Genomic DNA, 20,635 nt, shown 5'->3' with positions numbered 1-20,635 from the left:
AATGTCCCACTCAATAACTGCTTCGAGCCGCCGGACGACAGAAACTAAACAGTAAATAATGAGCATCTTGTTCTGAAAATCCATATAAAGCACTCAGTTCACATTCGCCTAAAATCGCAGTGATTATGAAATTTGTAATTATGAAAGAATCCAATAACAAAACTACTCTGAAGTTTAAGGTTTGATGGACTCAATTATTCGTTTATCACATCATAATACTACTGAAAATATAACAGTATGGAATGTGCAAATAAATCGTATACAAAAGTGATACAGGAAAGCTCGTAAATTCTAATAAAATGAAACACTGTGATAGTATATGACCAACTCTATCCTTTTTTTTTAATTTTTAAGATATTTATTAACAGTTTCTCGTGGTTATGCAGTAAGTGCAATGAGCAAAGTTATTGGTCTCCAAGAATGATCAAAGGAAAATTTCTTTGTGATGAGGTAGGTAACCTTACTTTTAGATATACATTTTTGAAAATACGCTGCTTTTAGTTTTCATATAGATAGCCGCAAAACAAGAAGCAAAGAATCAAGCGATTTCATCAAATATGAAAAAAAAATAGGAAAAATGACTACGTAAACTTCAGGCAACAATCATAAATTCTCAACCACAAGGACTAAATCTTTCAATCTTTTGTGTATAAGAATTCCAAAATGAACCGAATTCTTTCAATTATGAAATCCATAAAACCTGCAAAAACTAATTTTTTCAATCCAAAATGTTATCTTGAATTGCAACGAAAATATCAAACTGGATTTTCCAGGGTTTTTCATTAATTGAAATCGCCCCTCATCAACAATTATTACCACAGTCATCTGCAATATCTTTAAACCTTGCACTTTCATGTTCATTATTATCCTGTTGCTTCATCTCAAATATGTCACGCAGTTCAGCAGTTTCTGGTCGATTTTGAAGTGAGATCACCGCGAACCTTAACGACAATTATTATGCAAGCAAAACATGACAGCGAAAATTCCTTCATAAAAATGAAAGGAAAGTAATTTCCAATTATATATTTGCATGATATTTTCCAGACATTTGAGATTAGTAGTTGAATCAATTGGTCGATTTCCATACAGTCAACGAACAGTTAAAGACTCAATACCTTTGACGTCGTGCCAGATCCTCAACTGACAGAGCTCCATAACTACGCACCAATGGCCACATGCATGCATCCCAATTTTTGTTCCACGATATTAAAGGATCAGAATGAACATTTGATATCAGTGTATTCAACTGCTGTAAAATATGTAGTTATACTTTTAATTAAGCTGAAATTATGAGCTATAAAGATGTAAGCAAACAGGACATAGTATTTTTAGTATTTTAGTGTGAATAAAAACTGACACTGCAATAAAGAGGGAAACCACATGTCAAGGACTTAATGATATGTGAAAGTTCATGCGAAGTATCGAATAGTCGCCCATTATGGCCGTCTGAAACAAGTTCACCGATACAACCAAACCGTTTGGCAATGACAGGCAAACCACATCCAAGCATATCGACTACCTTCATTGGTAGATCCAGACCTTAATTGTGAAAACATGAATCTTACAACATAGGACTTCAATAATAAAAGTTTAAACCAATAGATCTTTTTTAATGAGATAAATGTTTGAGATATATTCAAGTGATTTTGCAAACCGCACTACTAACAATTTTACAGCTATCGTCATTCCTAAAAATGCATAAACTACTGAAGCTATAAGATCAAATAAACTTATTACCTGATGTAGAAGTATGCAAAGAGACTCCGATATCAGCACAACCAAGCAAAAGTGGATAATCTTCTGCTTCTAACCATGATGTTAATACTTCAACATTTTGCATTTGCATGTGCTCAATGCGACCCAAATAATATGATCGTAAAGGTCCGCGTCCAGTAATTATACATATTATAAATGGTAGCCGAATTGTCGGATTCCTAATGAGATATTCCAAAAAGATAATTCCGAAAAAAGAATATTCAGAAAAATGAATTTAAAGAAACATACGTTTTTGAAGAAAGTTTAGCAATATTATCAAATTCACGAAGCGCATCAAGTAGGATTCCAAAATCTTCATCTTCTGTCCAACTTGTAGATGAAACAAGAAGTAAAGGACGGTCATTTCGAAGGTGGACTTTGCCACCATTGTCACGATAAGAAATTAACGTTTCTGGAAGGAAAGAACAGGAAGTTCGTTTTTTGCTGTTGCATAATTCGCTATTGCATAAATCAAATATATAATAAAAAGTAACCTTCCACGAAAACGCAATCTCTCTGAGAGCCTGAATTATTAATCGCTTTAAAAATTTCGAATTCTCCACCGTAATCAATTAATTTTAAAAGAAATTTATGTCGCTCTTCATCAGTCAACTTTCGAAAGCTCCAGTCTGGAGGCCGATCATATACCGTAGCTGCACTAATCTCCCATGCATCGAACATATCTTGCCGCATAGCATGAGTTACACAAATGTTCAAATCAGCGCGACGACCAAAGTAACCTTCCCAATAATATATATACTCAACATATCTGAAAGCAATCTTCAAAAAAAGAGAAGGGAAAATCTATCAGTAGCAAACTATGAATCGAAGTTTACTTTTTCCGCTGAAAGCTGACCTCTGCATGACTGAATATCGTTTCTTTCGATCAGATTGGCGTTTTCTCTTGTTTGCTGTAGCTGCTGCAGCCTGAACAGCTCGTTCTACTCGTGTCATTCTTTTTCCACGCATACCGGAAAAATCATTTGCCGCTGAAATACATATAAAATCTTTACGATATTGTCCAAAGCTTCCAATAAGCAACTATAGATTCAATCCCAATATATCACCATCAAAAACAACAGTACCCAAGCCATGATCGTCGGAACAATTTAAAGAATTCTGCATTCGTCGATCAGAAGCACGATCAACGCGTATTTCATCGATATTATACTTTTTGCGTAATACTGAATAGGTATAGTTATGCCAATCAATGATAAACTGTGCCCTTCTGATACGAGCGCACTGAAATTCTATACGTTAGAAAACATCTCCAAAAGCAATTTTATATGAAATACATAAAAAAGGATAACACATTATACACGTCACTTCTTGTTAATATTTTGCACAAGTTTAATTGGATTTCTAAAAAGAGACAAATATTTTAAAAGTAAAAGAAACAACCAGCCAGCAAGCAAGAAGAGATGGTAATCCAGGAGGATTCTGTACCATAATCAAGAGAGGCCATTCAATTCGGAAGAATAGCGCTAACAGGAGAACAATCAAAGTCCACAAAAATTTCAGTACCAAAGCAAAGACCGGCCGTAATTTACAGATATATTCTGGTGGAGATCTTAGTGATACTACACTGTAAAACACAATAGTTGAAGTACAGGAAAACTAATGGATCCTAAACAATTCAAGACACTAAAGCACGTAACCCAACAGCGATGTTCAACAGTGATGCTTATTGGGGAAATATCGTTATAATCGACATCAAAACTATTTTACCTATTGATATCGAAAGGCACAATGCTACATCTGAATACCTGCATTTCGATTATAAATCATTAATACCAGAGCAGAAATATAAACATCAAAATACCTAATATACGGATGCTGCTGTATGGATTGATGTATCGCCGAATCTTTATAGCCCACTATTTGCACTCGATAATTTTTATCCGCCAGTGACCTGGCGTGATAACAAATTCTTGGACTTCGGCCAATATCTCCAATAACTACCAATGTCGCATTTTTCCCACGAAGTACCATTTGATTCACAATTTACCTACGGCATAAAGTTGCACAAAGAGCAATATCAAAAACCGGACGCAATAAATTTTTCATAAATCCTATCCCATAACACTTGGTATTCGTTTGCCATCTTGTCCTCATATTTCAGCAAAATCACCTAAGTTATGAAACCCCGGGCTTTTGAAAACACTTCCCATATTAAATTAGCTAAGAATAATTCTTATACTGAACCGAAAAACATCGATCCTTCCAAAAAGTATGCTACGTATCGAACATATCGAAATACCACATTCTCTTTATAAAAAGGCTCTGCCTTCCACCGTTTGAAACGTTCTTTGCTATCAATAACTGGGAAAGCCTCAGAATTTCACTCATCACTGAAATATCAGCACTCGCAACTTCTAGAAAATATGCAGAACCAGAATACATTCAACTTGAAGTTTTTATGATCATAGTAAATTTATCATATAATACCGAACACATATATATATATGATGTCTCAGCCGTTTCTACAGTTCGCAGATTCATAGTAAAATGGAACACTAACGATATAATTTCCCATTTAAGCATCCCTAGCTAATATATATTATTAATTATATACCATATACTAGAAATAGCAACTTCACCATTATTGTTAAAAATCACTGCAATGCTAGATGACAGTAAATAATTTCACTAGATACAAGAAATATTTCGAAAATCATTACAAAGAAATTAAACTACACTACGCTGGAAATATCAAAACCATGATAAACAGCCCAATGAATTTACTTATTCGTTCACACTAAAATCACGCACAATTCGTTAGTTGATCGATCGACAATAAAAAATACTCAGCAATAACAAATGCACGAAAACAAAAATAAACGCATTACAAAAAACCCCTTACAGAATAACACTTGATCTTTATTATATTTACAAAGAAAAAACTTCGATACAGCTGAAAATAGTACGATTTCTCTAATCTTAGAATTTACCTAAAACTGCTTAACACGAAACATTTCGACATCCCATATTAATGGTTCAATGCTTAATATCAAAAATACTTTTAGTAACGAAAACAATATTAAATAAATGAAATTCGAATAATGGAACAATACTTGTACACTTGTCTTAGTTCGACAGTTAAATAGAAATAAATGTGCCAAATAAAACATCGACAATTGTTCGTTTTCAATCCACAACAGCATTAAATTCCGCAGTGAGTGAACTTAAATTTTGTAAAACAGTTTCAGTTGGAATTTCTGAAATCAATAAATACAGTGATCTTGACTATGCATTCAAATTATAGCTACGTCTTCAGTGAAAAAGGTGAAGCATAAAAAAAAACTATTGTGCCTAAAAGAGAGAATTTTCGACAACCATTCAAAAGTGGAAGTATAAAGCAACTTCCTTAAAACCAGAAATAAATCTTAAAACCAAAAATACGGCATCTTGCTAAATCCGAACATTTTTTTATAAAAACAGATACTTACTTGATAATTTCGGCGGTGGAGAAATTGAATCAGCTTCTAAATTTTCAGGAGGAGATAAATTATGTTTCTCAATGTCATCAGTCTTTTTTGAGTTACTCCAGTTTTGTCGCTTCAACTTTCTCTGTTCAACTGTAGCCTTAAAAATATTCACATCTGATTTCTCGCATGTATGTCACGTCCTTCAATAACAGGTTTGCGAAATTCTCTGTCAGAACCATTTTGTAAAACTTAATGATTTGAACACTGAAAAGAACTGTTACGGATAAAGAAGTGAAAATCAAAATAACTTTTTGAACAAACCATAAGGGGCCCAGTCCTATCCTTCTCGGAATGTCGTTCATCGACATCAAAAACTTTAGTCAATTCTGCCAGTTCTTCAGCTGCTGTCATAATTTCTGCACCCTACAAAGGCTTCATCTTTCATGAAAATGAAACAACATATACAACAAAAAAGAAAAAAAGAAAAAAGATCAAAATAAGTTCTTACATCTTCCTTGTCCTCATTCAATGTAACTGACAAATCTCGGATTTCAGGTTTTTTAATTCCCTCTGCAGACTTTACAGGTTCAGCTACTGTATTCCCATGGGATTCTGAAAAGGTTACAGTTGAAGTGACTAAAGATGAGTTGAGGTTATTAAGAGATTAATCAAGAACAGAAATCATGCCTGAGAGCGAAACTGAACATTTGTTGGGTAAAGGAAGCGATGATGCCACTGCAACCGTACCATGTTCACTTTTTGGCGCATACTGCTAAAATAATTTGAAAGACTACTCAGTCTCGCTGAAGTCAAAATACTTGAAATCTTATCGGTAATAAATATGAAAGGTATAAAAATAACCATCGAGACTTTAAAATCACAAAGTGGTGCTAGAGTAGGATTTCGTTCACGATTCAGCAGAGGAACATATTGCGAGTTTCCAACAAGACCCACTGCAGACGATGTTTTCTGACAACCTGGAGGCGAAACATTCATTCTGATATTCGAACTCCGTTTCTAAATGCCAAATTATTAGTTGAACAAGAACTTCATTAAGAAAGAAAATGAAATCTTTTATAATTCCCTATCCAAACAAGTTCGTAAAAAATGCGACATGACTTTATCAACTTTTACTTGGACATCCTCAATAATTCGTTTCGGCTGGATAATCGGAAAGTCTTTGCATTTTTCATGGTCTTTAGTTGATGCAAGTTTAGTAGCAGGTGACCATTTTGATAATCCTGAAATTGCATTAAGAACTTTACTGAAAGGCTGCAACAGAATCCAGATCAGCTGGAATTTAACACAATATGACCAAAGAAAACAGTATTCAAAGCTGACTTAATAAAATAAGGCAATCAACAGCGGTGATAAACTAAAACCTTCCGTAGATGGAAGACGAGGATCACCAGGTACTAAATAATTATGTCGAATGACAGCTGGCACTTTCTCAGGCCAAGATCGAACAAACGATTGTGAGAAAATGCCAGACATATCTGCAGAATTAGATTTACGATGCGTTTCTGAACGCCAAGAAGTAAAGTATTCATTTTTCTTTGAATTACAGTCACTTGCACGTCTCGTACCTCTGCTCCCACTTGACCTAGAACTTTGCAAAATCAATTTTTTAAACCAGCTAACACGTGCCCCATTCGAAGTTTTTTAACATTTTCAAATGATGAAAATGAGAGAACGTATATTATAAATCAATGGAATATGAAGAGCCACTAGAAACAATTTTTTAATCCCTCAAGTCTAAACCCTATTCTCGGAAATTTTTAAAACATTGTCATTAATGAAAAATTCTACCAGCAATCAATAGTCGAAGATGAATCAGTATATCGCCGTTTGAAAGCTTTGCCCGAATAACGGTATAAATTATCACCAATTTTCGAAGCACTGAAACTTTCCAAAATCATAAGTAACTTTGAACTACTGAAAATGTGTGAAAGTAGAGTACAAGTTCTCATTTGACGACTTGTAGGAAAAAACTGGCGACAGTTTGCACTCTTTATGACATATCACTACTTTCAGTATTTTTTAATTCGAATGGATGATTAAAATACGAACACACTCGTTCTCCTATTGCTTGGACCAGGTCGTACCAGAGGTGATCGATATTGCAGCTCTGGATATTCTTCCTTTACAGTATGACGATTTTCACGCTGACTATCTTTGTTTCGATCGCGATAAGATCGTGCTAATTCTATAATCAATGAAAGTTTGTATGAATTGTTATAAAAAAAAAACGGCTTTCCTATGCAGCCAGAAGACTTTGATCCTTTACTTAATCATCATACTTACTAAGCCTTAATAAGAGCTCAAGCAATATCAGTCCACATATGTCAAAAGTGACCATTATGATGAAAGCTCTTTTCAGTGTCCGCCTGTGCAATAGTTACAGTTTTGCTTTCATATTCTGCCGATTTATTATCATTTGAAGGTCCAGGTGTTGGTATAACAGTTGTCGACCAGGACTTGTCTGGATTTTTTTCAGGTACTGCTTCCATTTTTTCAGATGTAGCTACGACAACTTTGTACAGCTGAGGCTGAAGACGGAATTTCTGGCTCGGTGGTGCCTTTGCCATCTAAAATATGCATATTGTATATAATTTTACTTGAATGTCATGCATCCACAAATAATGAAATTGATCAATTAAAATCGTGGATTACACAGATCATAAGCGCTTACATCGGGTGTGCGCCTATAAGCAGAAGGTAATTGTTTGTGTCCCAGAGGAGTAACAGAAGCCAAAGGATCGTAGCCATACGGGTTAGGCGCTTGAGGTGCATCAGCTGGCATGATAGCTGGTGGAATGCCACCCACAATTAATGGTCCATCAGGTTTATGATAATCCGGCTTCTTGCTGCTTTTGACTTTTGACTTCGGTGGCTTAGGTCTCGCAAACTGTTGCATTTCGACGACTGGAAAACCGACATATTTTGCGAATAATGCGAAATCAAATGAGTAAGAAATCTAAAAGCAAACCTTTTTCCTTGGGAGGTACTTTTCGCTTGGCTGTAGGCGATTTATTTTTCCCAAAAGCTTTCAACCACTGATTCAACTGGAGAACATAATACATCAGAGAACATAATACATGCATGAAAATTTAAAACATGATAATAGTTTCTTAAACTGAATTGAATTTCAAAAAAAGGAATTTTTTTAAGCTCGAGGTTCATACCTTAGGTATTTGCTGTTCATTCGTCCTTTTTTCTTTTCCGATTACAAAATGTTCGGGAACTTCATGATTTAGTACTTGCTACAAAATAGCATAAGTTCATGGTTTTAATAAACTTATGATTAATATAGTTTTTGCGTAAAGCATAAGTTGAAGATGATCGAATCAAAAACTTGAATGTGCTAGAAAAAATAATGCCATAGCAACATAACAGTGACATGTTATTCAATTACCACGATGAAAGTAAAGTAAAACCTATAAATCAAATAAACTTACTTCAAAAACATCCAACACATCATTCTTCTTCTGATCTGCCGAATCTTTATGATCCACAACAATCTCCCGCATATAAACCAGCAACGATTTGAACCCTTCGCGTTCCTTTTTGCTGATTGTTGAAAGATATTCTGAAACACGAACGGTGCCGAACATTTTCATCTGTTTCAGTCGAAAAGCAATCCTTCCTAGCTTGAAATTTTTGTTACGAATTTCAAAAAAAGTAAAACTTGAATGTAATCAAATAAGTCTAGAATTTTTGGACCAAAAGGCATGACAGTTAGCTTTAAAATCATTGAACTGGCAACTTTCAATTTTAATGACTTACTGCATGTTTTTTAAAATTGGGTTTTCAAAGGAAACAAATAAAAGAAAAACAAAACTGACCATCATTATACGTCAAACTGTTCTCTCTCGATTTATATGACGATTTAACCTGTTGGCAAGATTCCAATTAAAATTTAGATTCCAATTAGCGCTCATTTGTCATTTCGCTCACTCCCACCCCTCCGTACACTCACCAAAACATACGGATTTTCACTGGCTACAGAATTTGCGCAATTAAAATTCAAGCATCAATAAAAATAGCAATATTTTTATACATTTACCTTTCCAGAACATGAATTTTCACTTTTTGCTCACCAACTATTGCACTTTGTTCAGTTTTTACCGTAGAAAAAATGCCCGATAAACTAAACCCTATATGCTAAGGCAGAAACAGGCCAACAAATGTGCTGAACTTGCAAGCGTTTTGTTGAACTGGGAAGTAAAACAAAGGGAATGAAAAAGCAAAATGAAAGAAAAATTTAAGAAAAAACTACCTGCAGTGCAGCTGATTCCACCGTACTCCCCTTTACTTCTGCTGATGTATTTCCTTCATATGTTACAACACCATCTGCTTCTTTTTTTATGTCTGCAATAATCTTAGTTGTGACAACCAACCAGGAAAATAAAGAAAGTGGAACAAATGAATTTAAAAATACGTAGAAATAGCCGTGGTAGAGCAAAAAAATTCATCCTATAAAAAAGAGGGAATTTTAGTTGTAAAGTTAAATATTTGAAATCAACATAAACCATTATCTGTAGCATTTTCCACTATACTATCCACATGAATCATGATGCCATCAATATTGGCACCAGTTTCTTCTTTTAAAGCATTGCTATCGACACTCTGATCGTTGTTACCCGATACATTCTGAAACAGTTAAGTTAAATCAAATTATTCACTGGATGAAATAACTATATGTAGTTCTGCATTTCTTTTTATACTATCCATGGAGTCCTTGATAAAAACGGCACAATAAAAACATTTCACCTATGTAAAATTTCATGAAAATTTAAAACTTTTACATAAAATGAACAATCCTAGATATTGAGAAGAACAACACTACTCAAGAAAAACTTCGATAAATCACTTTGCCCGTTTTATTAGTTTTGTAGATGCGACTGGTTGCTTTCTTAATAATATTTTCTATCACATACCATACCATTTCCATGTAATTTGGATAACGGTACTTTTCTTTAATCTGAAAGCAAGCAATTACAACAGCAGCAAACAGAATGTTGAATCAACCTACTAATTCAATTTACATACCATAAGAATGTTTTCAGAACGCATGATTCGTAACTGCATTGGAACAGAAAAGCTATGAAGAAAATTCCCACCAAAAACCAAGCTGTCTTCTGGAGTATATACAGCATGAATCCAGCCTGAAATAAAATAACGTATGATTAGTGTAATAATATCTGCCTTAAATTTTGTAGACTCTTTTATAGTGTAGAACAAAAAGGTATTTACCTGATGGAATAATAAAGGTATAACCCTCATATAATTCGATTCTTGCACATTTATCAACAAGATCGGCGAAAAATGTTTCATGTTGCGACCCTTCCAATATCCACCTTTCGTACTTCAGTATATTCTCTTCTGTAGGTTCAATAACCCAGAAAGTCTAGAATACAAAACATCAACAAAAGGTTATTAAAACTATAAAAATCCTAACAATTCGATGTACATACCTTTCTTCCTTTGTAAACGTGGTACCAAACTGACGTGCCACCAAAATCAATATGAAAGTCAGTGAAAGATCTTTTAACACTCATTAAACAGTAACTGAAAGAAGAATGAAAGTCACAAGAAAATTGAAGAAATATTTGCGACAAGCATGTAAATAAATAAATATGTATATAGAATTAAAATGTTCATACACATTAAAACATACTTCTGTACTTTAGGAAAAGTAGATGGGGAGTTTCGCAAATCTTTTGGCCAATATAGTTCAACCCAGTCGATTTCTAGAGCTAACGTTGGTCCTCGTACTCTTTTCGTAAGCGATGTGAGAGAAAATTCAAGTGAAAGTAAGTTAAGCAGATCTTTTCGTTCTGCTGGTGGGGACCTGTAAAAATGAACTGTTGCAAAGCATTTCTAAACGTAAATTTAGATACAGTTATTTTATCAGCAAAATAAACTGGTGCTACATGCAAAAACCACAAATTCGACAATTCTCAGGACTCACTCGTAATAATCAACAAAATCACTGAGCATCATTTGCCGACTACCTTGTGTCATCACATCAACCACTTCAACCAGGCGATCACCAACTGCTTTCAGCACACATCGTGCAGTGAGCGTCCCATCCTTTGGCATCCTAACAATTCATACACCAATTTAACATTATCATTGTGTACAATAAAACACTTATATCACAAGACACAACAAATTTTTTTTTGCAACAAATAAATTCTTAATATAAGGGAAATTCTTCATAAAATTCAACTTTTGCTCTTCCAAATCTAATTAGAGGGAAACATAATTTAAGAAAAATGAAACGGTTATGACTTGCAGAAAATAATCAAAAAGTCATCATACTTTCCTAAAACATACTTCATTCCGAGTGAGCTCAATGAATCTCTGAACAGGAGAGGCTTTTCCAAACCATTTTCTTGCACATATTCAATTGTGAAGTCTGAAAGACTTTAAAAAGAACTGTTCTTTGTAATAAACTAGAAAAACAACAAATAACAAAATGGTTAATTAAAAACAATAATAGCAAGCAATGGATCAGTGATATTAAAAAAAAGTTTCCCCTGTACACGAAAATAACCTCGAACAAGAAGTTTATCAGACCCAATAGATAACTCTAGAGCTATTTAAAATTACTATGTCTTAGCATGCTTACACAATCACCAGTGATTCATGATAATCATGAACAAAGTAATATACCGGAAGCATTCATTTCTCGACAAATATCTTTGATTTCAAATTCTTTCTTTACGAGCACCACATCGAGATCATACGTCCAAGGTCCACTGGCAAACTTTTGTTCCTCCTGGTCGTCAGCAATATTACCTTCATGGATACTTTCATCGCTGCTGAACCACTCCTCTTCTGATGTTGTTGATTCTGAACGTTTCTTCTAAAGTTTTTTTCTACAGTAAGTGAAAATACGATCAGCAGTAGCGGGAATTCAGCATGAAAGGAATTACTGTTATTTCACGACAATAATTTGTAATGCGAATAAAAATAAAATGAAATTGAAAGGACTATCAAATCAACAGTTCACTAAGTTAAGAATACAAATGACTGTAAAATGTATGTGCCGTATTGCAGCAGTAATTCCATAATTTCGAGAATGAATTATTAATTTAATACGGTACCTAACTCATCAAAAGCATTTGACAAGTTCTTTTCTATTCAAACTTTAAGGCACGAAAGAATTTGTCAACTTCAAACCATGTTTTAAATCATACCTTCCTCCGAATTTTTCGAGAACTCTTCTGTTTGGTTCTAACTGGCTCCAATTCAGTCATAAGTATGACTAAGTAATTAGTGTCTCTTCACTACTTCTGAAACCTGCAAATAATATCATAATGAACAAATGAAATAAAAATGGAATTGAAACACAGCTTGATAATATTATTTGAAAATTTGATCATCAAATTCGAGATGCAATTTCATACTTCGGAACTATTATATATCAGAGAAGAAAGGAGTGCTGCAAGGAGAAAATTCATGAACATTCAATCTTATGTTTTCTTCATCATCGCTAACAGAAATAAGATAAAGTGAACAGTCTAACTCCAACCTTTACTAGCCTCTCCACTAACAATCCACTTTGCACAACTTATAATTCCTAGACCAAAATAAAAGGTTGGCAACGTATTTCATTTCACGATTCCGTAGCATGCAACCGTTATGAAATAGTATTCAGACAAGGATGAAGTGCAGATTTGTTGGTGGGAAGGTACAAAGATAGTCAAGAGTGGATTTGTTATGCTGGGGCATAATGTAAGTAGTTTTGTTAAGTATGTAAAAGTAAAGATATATGAGCTGAGAGAAGGACATAGAGATTTATAGAACCGTGAGAAGCAGGGATGGATAATTTGAAAATAATGGGATGATAATGAAGTGACGTATGAACTTTGACAACATAGGACTTTGACAACACTTTTATAGTTTGAATTTATAGTTTCTCTTTGTTGGCGTTTTTGTTATGAAATGTGAAAGAGAAGGACATGAGGTAGAGTTCTGCTTCCCTTAATGAACATATTCTTTGGAAATTTACAAGATACTCTCTGCTAAAGACTACATTTACAGATTACATCTTTCTTGTTTCCTCCTTCATATAGTTTTCTAAAAATTTCTGCGGTGAATCATTTTGTTCAGAATATTTTATTCCTGCAACAAATCTGATCATATCTACCCATAGACTTCTGATTAGTTCGTTCCGAAATCTCACTGCTGCACAGCATAGTCCATATATGCCTGCAATATGCTCGGATTATTCAAACGACATGCTTCCTGTACGACACACGCTCTATATTGTAGAGAAGTAAAAAAGATCATTACTGAGAGCAAAACAGCTTTTCAGAGAAGTTTCTTTCCAGAAAATGTAACATATTGACCTCTGCATTACACCTCGTCTATTGCAAGTAAAAGCAGTCTGTTTCCGTCAAACTTCATCATTATTGGCGAGTCTGAGAATTTTATATTTTATAATTTAAAATCCCCAGACTTTAAACTTTAAAAATCCTCAAATTGCATTTGGTGCATGTGGATTGGATAGTTTCTTCCCATTTCACACTAATTGACAAATTCTCTGAATAATTTTTACGACTCCTCACACGAGCAGTTGTTGCAGCGAATTGTTGCAGTTGCTCAAGTCTTTTGCGAATAACTTGATCATTATGGAGAGCAGTGTTAGGACTGCCACCTGCTCTTTGCCGTTCCTCTAGATCGGCCAGCAGTGATGCGAGTTGTGTCTGGAAAGCTGCGAATTCAGGACCAATTAAGGTTGCGCTCTTCTCAATTGTCTGCACTCGTTTTGCCACCAACTGAAATGCGTTCAAATAATCCGGAAGTGTGCTTATATCAAAAGCAAGGCTTAACTCTCTTCATAAAATATTTCATCAAGTTGCATATTAAAGTAAAAAACAGTCGTTTTCATACGTTGCAACCTTATGTAAGCTTAAATGATGGAGCAGATAATTCTGGAAATCTTATCGTTTAGAAATTATTCGTTGATTTTATCTTTCAGTGAAAACGATAAGGGATCTGTTGGTATGATTATCGTATATGAGACAGACCTCTAGTCGTTTTTGAGCTTCTCCTATCCATTCCTTATCAGTGATGTATTTTGAAGAAAGTGACTTGGATATATCCTCTTTTGGTAATGCCTGCAGGAGATAATCTTTTGGATCATTTACAGAAACAACATATGATTAATAGTAAAGCCGAATGGATATGAAACAGAATTATCATCATTATCTAAACTAGTGTAGTTGCTTGTCTTTCTGTGCATTTGTGCAATTTGTATTATCTGAGAACAGCTAGGAGGAGTTCTTAATGTACTTATATCGAAAACCTTTGCAAATTTTTTAGCATCGACTTTTTGAACACCTGGTAGTAACACTTGTCCCAAATTCATTTCCGCATATTTTTTCATTAGACAGTGCACTGCCTCATTGACTATATTTTCCTGAAACAATACATTGAATTTTTTTGGGCAGTTTTGGTTTTTTGTTTGGTTGAATCGTTTAGTTTTTAACATCAAATATTATATTTAATTGGCAAAAATTTTCAAAAGTTTAATAAATCCTTTTGTTCCAAATAAGGATTAAATTTTTAAGTTTCGTTATAGTTATTTCAAATCGCTACTGGCACACTTTGAACCATATAGTTGTGATTTTGTTGAATCGTCTTGCCTCGTAAAGAGCTTTCTCCTCCAAATCCTTTCTCGACTGGTAAATAACGAACCGCAACTCAGTGCGCACAACGTTTTCTTCTGGTTCAGTCCTTTGGATACGAATCATTTGTCGCGGTAACACTCTTCCTTTTGAATCTGCTGCATCTTCAGTGCTACAAGATTTTCCATCACTTATTTTGATGATTGTCCTACTAAGAGTTTGCTAACATCCATATGTTTTTAAGAAAGTGCCTTAACAATTTAGATCATTTTCGTTATCATTCTTTGATCCGAACTTTTTTCAGTACATTTAAATACCAAAATATCCAATGATTTATCTTCGTCACCTTGTCAGAATGCAGTGGAGAATGGAAACATGGACAAGATGTGCATAGAGTTCTAAAATATTGACCAAATGATTGGACCGACTACTGATAGTTTAATCTGTGGAATATAACTTATTATCCGAGTATTATCAGTAAAGTTCCAAAACTGTTTTGTTGGTTTCATTTCACCAAAGTACCCAATAAATTAAGGTCCTACACCATTTTAAATTGCAAGTGCTGAGTCACTGATGGAACTTTTAAAGGTAAAAGTATAATACCCCATGGCTTTTGATGACTCAGCATCATGTCCTGCACTTGTCCTGAAAAAGTTCCATCAAAATAGCAACAGCACTTTTTGTATTTTTTGCTGATTAATAAATGTAAAATTCTGCTTCAAGTGTAAGTTGGAGTTTTTGTGGAGGTTGCAGTTATCTCGTGAATGCTAGTAGTTGGTATTGTTTTACAGTTTTCAGCAATAACAATTTAATGACCTCATTATAGACAAAGGTCTATGCAGAAGACACAACCGTCTAGTAAGGTTTCCAATGATAAAGTTACGCAAAGCTCATTTTATGCTCATTTTAAAGCTCATTTTGAGCTGGTTCAACCAAATGTAAAGAATTTTCGATGAATCGAGTCGATCATGAATCAATGAATAATAATAAAAGGCAGTTATTTTAATATTTTTTTTTGTTGATTGCAAACAATCTTATTAAATATTCGTTTTTTTTTCTCCTTCAATTGATTGTAGCAACCTTGAGCACTTTTTATTTTATCTTGAGCATCCTCATAGTGTAAAACACCACCTGTGCATTACTTTTGAATACATTTATACTTTTGAAAGGAATAAATCAATTGGTTTTTTTTTTGCACCAAATATGTATGTGTTGTGCTATGCTGAAAGCACATCATTTTCATGCGTAAATCATTGCAAATAGTGGAAAGAAATGGATCTGAAAGCAATAATACAAGAAATTAATCAAGATAAATAGTATATTCAAAATAGTTTATTACATGAAAACATTGTTTTAGGACTCAAAGTTTCCAGAATTTTGAACAAAACTGAATTTTATTCCCAAAACATATATGGCTTTTCAAAGAAACGTTACAATGATGAGATCCCTACTAATATTTGCATATATCAAGATTACAAACAAGCGAATACTTACTATCATTATTAACTTAAGCAAAAGCACATTAATCAGGCAAAACACAGTAACAATCCTTTTACATAGATAATTAATGATTCAAGCATGACATATGTCAAGTCGATGTTTTGATGAGAAGGAACGATTGGGTAACACAAACTTTCTTACTTTTTAGTGGCGTAACGATTCACTTGCCCATATTCTTGGAAAAAAGAACTCATATATCAAAATGATATCGAATGCAATCAATACACGAGAGAAAATTGTTTTATACATGAAATACCCGCTGCAATGAATGAATGTCATAAAACAAATGAATATATTTTTGATATTAAATAGCTTTTCTTATTCAAAATTGCAAGTTCTTTCGAATGTTTCAGAATTCAAATGAATGGAAACACTACCAGTACCTTTCTGAGACCTTGAATTCTTTAGCTACTCAAAAAAACCTTTTTTTATAAGGCTTTTACTGCTTATTTGATGGACTCAAAGCTAGAATTCATAGAGTGAGGTTGCACTGGAACACAATTTACACTCTGACATCGCAATACTTGATAGGAGTAGCTGGTCGAGTAGATTCGTTTTCCAAAACATTCAACGTTCGGGTCTCCACATTAAATGTTATTGCAAATCCTGGTTTTATCTTAGCTTGCGTTTCACGTTTCAGCCTTAACGTCGAATTATGCGGGCAGCGTGGAGGCTTCAAAGGAAATATACTGAGTGGAACAAATGAAAAGCAATGCAACAGACTGCTATGGATTAAACGTATTCAGTAACTCCCAAATGGAAACTTATGGTTTTGCTTTTTAGAATTTGAAGAAAATCTTATTAAATCCTAAAGAGAACTAACAATCATGGCTTTGCATGCATCATCTCCTTCCATATCGCATAATGATATCTGGCACTGAAAGACGACATTTCCCTCTCCCGGGAACTTGAATACGCTCATTTCCTTGAAAACATACGCATCATTTTTCCAATTCTCAGAAAATTTCGTGTAATCAGGAGTTTCCAAAAAATATGGGTCTACTTCACATCTGAAAACAGACAAGTTGGAGTACTTCAATTGTATTGTGTAACAGATAACTGACATTGACCATTGATGCTTACCCGTTTGAATCCATGATCAGTACATTTTTCGTTTCTGATTTAACAAAGCAATCATGTACCAAATACTGGTAATTTGACGCTGAAATAAATTGAAATTAAAAAAATGGAAAGAAAAAAGCTAGAAGCAACTTAATTGATTGTTATCAGGAAAACAGATCTGTCCACCTTAATAGTTCATCTCTAATCCTACAGATATGATACAGTGCCCTGGTATTGTTTATCTCACTGGGGCTAAATTTCCGCTTGATCTTAGACCAATCCTACAAATGCATTTATTTTGTGAAAGCAGTGGATTAATACTAACCAATCTTCCCTGAAAACAGCAGGCTTTCAGTGTAGTTGCATGATATGATCATAATCAAGACTACTACTTTTTAAATGTGTTAGCAATCTTCAAGATTTGAACTTAGTATGAACTTACGACTGTTGCATTCCCATCTATGAAATAACGATTCACCAACTTTAGCATCTAAAGGAACACATTGATCAGGCGCAAATCGATGAAGTCGATATGAGCATTCAGTATCACTAAGCTTTTTAATTGATGAACGACCCACTTCTTCTCGTGGCACTGATTGTTGATAGGAGCAGGATATACTCAGACCCTGTAATTTTTACAAATCATCCTCAAAATGAAGGAGTTTGTAACTCTTAGAAAAGTTCATGTCATGGGATTCAAATAAATTAAATTCGTTAAAACAATTCAAATTACTTGATCGGCTCTTGTCATGATAACTGGATGGAATTGCAATATCACAGTAATTTTGAACGTATAGCCATCGCGTCGCTACAAATAAAAAAGACAGAAATATCCCAAAAAGAGTAAAGAATATATTTGAGGGAAAATTAATTATGAATTTTTTTTCAATGATAACAAGAAAAAAGGAAAGGTACTGCAGCTGGTGTTTTACTAAGACCACATGTGCCTTCATAAATTGTGATCGAGATTTCCCTGGATGATCCATCAGTTACCTAAAAAAATAAATTATTTAACGGGCATTAATAAGCAAACTCTTTTAAGCAATTCACACTCTTGAACTTTAGAAATTCAAACTTAAACTCGTATTAGAAAAGTACGATAATCAGCAATTATGCAGTCATTTTGCATGTTTACAGTATTTTAGAAATCTCAGAGTTTCTCTGTACGAAATTGGCCTATCAGGAATCCATCTTTAGAATGACCAACATGAAAGTTGATTCATTTAATCAGATGGAATGAAACTTGCCTTAACACATCTTATATCATCGTGATATTGCTGTGCATACATAAGGCCTGTCATTGGCCATTGTGTTCGGACAGTGAATGTAACAGAACTTCCATCACAGACGACATCGGTGGCACCACGAATCCTTGGTTCCGGATCAGGTCCTAAATCTACACCAACACAACCAAAACCAATGTACGGGAGAAATTTGGTTTCGAAATCCTGAAATAGGCAATATTTTTGAAGGTGTATGTAGAAAGTAAACGGTTCTACAACTTATTTCAATGTCGGATAAAAGAGGATATAAAATACAACAAAATTTAGAACAATTATTGAGGAGATACTTAAACGACGTACAAAATCCCATGGCGCATTAGGTAAAATTGATGTTCATTCAGTCTTGTTTCGTCATATTGTATTATTATTAAATGCTCTTTTATTCTTTAAGTAATATGTTAGTTCTCATGTAAGTTAACCTGAATTTCGTTTAGTTCACGTGTTGCGTATGGGATTTAAAGCATAAATAAAGTTATTTGAGAACTAAAAACTTTGTTGGTTCACAGGGTAGTAAAGAGCATTACATCCATCAGAATATCTACATTTATATTGTTGTTATCAAAACCTTTAAATTAACGGGCGTAAAAATATGATCTGTATTCTGCGTGATACTTAGTAATTCGCCCTCATCTGCATATGGTGCTGGGGTCAACGTTATTGCGAAAATTTCTACGCTTTCATTTTTAAGACGTAATGCCATATCCTGTGGTGATTGTTGCGAATGTCCATCCGTGAATATGATAATCATCTTTTTGACTCCTTCACGTGCTCCTGGAATTATTTACACGTACTTTCATTATTTACTTTCCCGGGAACTGTTTCAACTCATTTGAGAAATATGTTTCAGAAAGGAAGAGAAAAAAACCGCACCATTTCCACTATCAGTATCCATTAATAGTTTGTAAGCCTGATGTAATGCGATGTGAGTCGATGTGGTACCTTTAATTGATTTCAACGCATTTAAATGTCCTATCACTGCTGTATTGTTACCAATTTGTGGATCATTGAACTTGAAATGAACGTAAGCTTGTCCAGAATAAGTGATCAAAGCTAACCTGTAAAGATTTATTCTAAATTCGTTTAGTTCATTTTATTACAAATAAAGTTAAATTCCACTGGTTTTATACGTCAACATTGTTTTCTGCTAGAATGATGCCGCACATGCAATGAGCAACATTTTAAATTTATTATAGATTGGGTTGAAAGCAAAATAGAAATTTCTTGCGTTATTTTGTCAACATTTCGAAAGTAAAAGCAAGTTTGGAAACGAAATGCTATTCATTCTCTTTGAAGAGTTGACAAGCATTAATGAGCAAGGCTCGAAACACTGTCGAGACAGGTTGATTTGTAATTATTGCTGAAATGACACCGAGACTTTCCACTGAAAGAGTATTCGAGAGGACGTAAGCAAATAGGCGCTTGTATGTCACATCGAATCACATGCAAATGCGCCTAAATGTTTTGCTACATTCTGTTGTCAAGCGTGGTGCAATTCTCCCGTTTTGTTGTTTGCTACAACATTTCTAGTAGGGAAACTTCACGATGACAATCATTTCCAATTATTATTCTCTCGCAAAAATGCAATTCCAATAAAAATTGAATAATTTTGAAGCAAACAATCGGTGATGATTGTTTATTTGTTTATGATGATGCAATAAAATATTCCATTGCTGAGTAATTGTACTAGCGATCAACCACTTCGAGCAAATCGATATTGAAGGAAGGATGAAAAAGTGTTGCACAAGCATCAAATCTAACTTTTCCGTATCACCACCCTATGTCAGCAAATTAGGAAACATCAATTATACACCAATTTCTCCAATGAATGCACTAGACATATTTGAAAAATGAAACGGTTAAGACAAAAATTAAGTCTCCAGAAAGAGAACAGTATGGTGGAATTACCTGACAGCATCTGGATGTATATTTATATTCCGAACGATTCGTTCGACTGCAAATCTGA

At 34.1% G+C, this 20,635-nt stretch overlaps 4 protein-coding genes across 4 annotated transcripts in view; all 4 read right to left on the bottom strand.

Annotated features, from left to right (window-relative positions):
* Positions 1-180: 180 nt before the first annotated feature.
* LOAG_01802 (glycosyl transferase) lies at positions 181-3,765 on the bottom strand. Its single transcript, XM_020445849.1, has 10 exons — positions 3,578-3,765; positions 3,157-3,340; positions 2,841-2,997; positions 2,612-2,744; positions 2,250-2,524; positions 2,005-2,167; positions 1,738-1,934; positions 1,358-1,539; positions 1,116-1,249; positions 181-941 (listed from the first exon to the last, which is right to left on the bottom strand). Exons 1-10 carry the CDS (start codon positions 3,745-3,747, stop codon positions 803-805), a joined length of 1,734 nt encoding a protein of 577 aa, XP_020303736.1. The 5' UTR covers positions 3,748-3,765; the 3' UTR covers positions 181-802.
* A 909-nt stretch (positions 3,766-4,674) lies between these two features.
* On the bottom strand, positions 4,675-12,762 carry LOAG_01801 (hypothetical protein). Its single transcript, XM_020445848.1, has 28 exons — positions 12,727-12,762; positions 12,392-12,494; positions 11,865-12,057; positions 11,526-11,607; positions 11,158-11,289; positions 10,864-11,037; positions 10,661-10,754; positions 10,440-10,593; positions 10,236-10,351; positions 10,057-10,167; positions 9,716-9,836; positions 9,463-9,554; positions 9,029-9,077; positions 8,642-8,772; positions 8,369-8,446; positions 8,173-8,248; positions 7,876-8,108; positions 7,540-7,771; positions 7,254-7,389; positions 6,993-7,082; positions 6,566-6,786; positions 6,318-6,424; positions 6,045-6,200; positions 5,871-5,955; positions 5,692-5,795; positions 5,505-5,606; positions 5,205-5,340; positions 4,675-4,973 (listed from the first exon to the last, which is right to left on the bottom strand). Exons 2-28 carry the CDS (start codon positions 12,449-12,451, stop codon positions 4,903-4,905), a joined length of 3,336 nt encoding a protein of 1,111 aa, XP_020303735.1. The 5' UTR covers positions 12,452-12,494; positions 12,727-12,762; the 3' UTR covers positions 4,675-4,902.
* Positions 12,763-13,553: 791 nt separating this feature from the next.
* On the bottom strand, positions 13,554-15,458 carry LOAG_18042 (hypothetical protein; the record flags this gene model as incomplete). The annotated part of the gene is made up of 6 exons (XM_020450712.1): positions 13,554-13,618; positions 13,756-13,975; positions 14,228-14,317; positions 14,506-14,619; positions 14,807-14,999; positions 15,370-15,458. 6 exons carry the CDS (start codon positions 15,456-15,458, stop codon positions 13,554-13,556), a joined length of 771 nt encoding a protein of 256 aa, XP_020305580.1.
* A 1,127-nt stretch (positions 15,459-16,585) lies between these two features.
* The window catches only part of LOAG_18041 (von Willebrand factor type A domain-containing protein), a gene marked incomplete at its 5' end in the record, with an annotated part of 7,622 nt that continues 3,572 nt past the window's right edge, over positions 16,586-20,635 (bottom strand). The window contains 9 exons of the mRNA XM_020450711.1: positions 16,586-17,000; positions 17,151-17,337; positions 17,411-17,489; positions 17,832-18,015; positions 18,123-18,197; positions 18,305-18,382; positions 18,643-18,837; positions 19,238-19,443; positions 19,543-19,727. Coding sequence (XP_020305579.1) covers positions 16,830-17,000; positions 17,151-17,337; positions 17,411-17,489; positions 17,832-18,015; positions 18,123-18,197; positions 18,305-18,382; positions 18,643-18,837; positions 19,238-19,443; positions 19,543-19,727 — 1,360 coding nt within the window. The 3' untranslated portion in view covers positions 16,586-16,829. The remainder of the gene's footprint in view (positions 17,001-17,150; positions 17,338-17,410; positions 17,490-17,831; positions 18,016-18,122; positions 18,198-18,304; positions 18,383-18,642; positions 18,838-19,237; positions 19,444-19,542; positions 19,728-20,635) is intronic.

The sequence above is a fragment of the Loa loa genome (assembly GCF_000183805.2).
Source record: "Loa loa unplaced genomic scaffold supercont3.181, whole genome shotgun sequence".
Taxonomy (NCBI): domain Eukaryota; kingdom Metazoa; phylum Nematoda; class Chromadorea; order Rhabditida; family Onchocercidae; genus Loa; species Loa loa.
Note: the sequence above shows the minus strand (reverse complement) of the source record. Positions and strands in the feature narration are given on the sequence as shown.

What these genes read in the sequence shown, in the direction of transcription:
- LOAG_01802 (XM_020445849.1), bottom strand. Translation starts at nt 3,747, where the DNA reads ATGGTACTTCGTGGGAAAAATGCGACATTGGTAGTTATTGGAGATATT. An exon ending in CGATATTCAGTCATGCAGAG is followed by an intron (nt 2,525 to 2,611) that starts GTCAGCTTTCAG and finishes GATTGCTTTCAG; the next exon opens with ATATGTTGAGTATATATATT. An exon ending in GATCTGGCACGACGTCAAAG is followed by an intron (nt 942 to 1,115) that starts GTATTGAGTCTT and finishes ATTGTCGTTAAG; the next exon opens with GTTCGCGGTGATCTCACTTC.
- LOAG_01801 (XM_020445848.1), bottom strand. Translation starts at nt 12,451, where the DNA reads ATGACTGAATTGGAGCCAGTTAGAACCAAACAGAAGAGTTCTCGAAAA. An exon ending in ACTTTTCCTAAAGTACAGAA is followed by an intron (nt 10,755 to 10,863) that starts GTATGTTTTAAT and finishes TTCTTCTTTCAG; the next exon opens with TTACTGTTTAATGAGTGTTA. An exon ending in AAACTAATAAAACGGGCAAA is followed by an intron (nt 9,837 to 10,056) that starts GTGATTTATCGA and finishes TAACTGTTTCAG; the next exon opens with AATGTATCGGGTAACAACGA.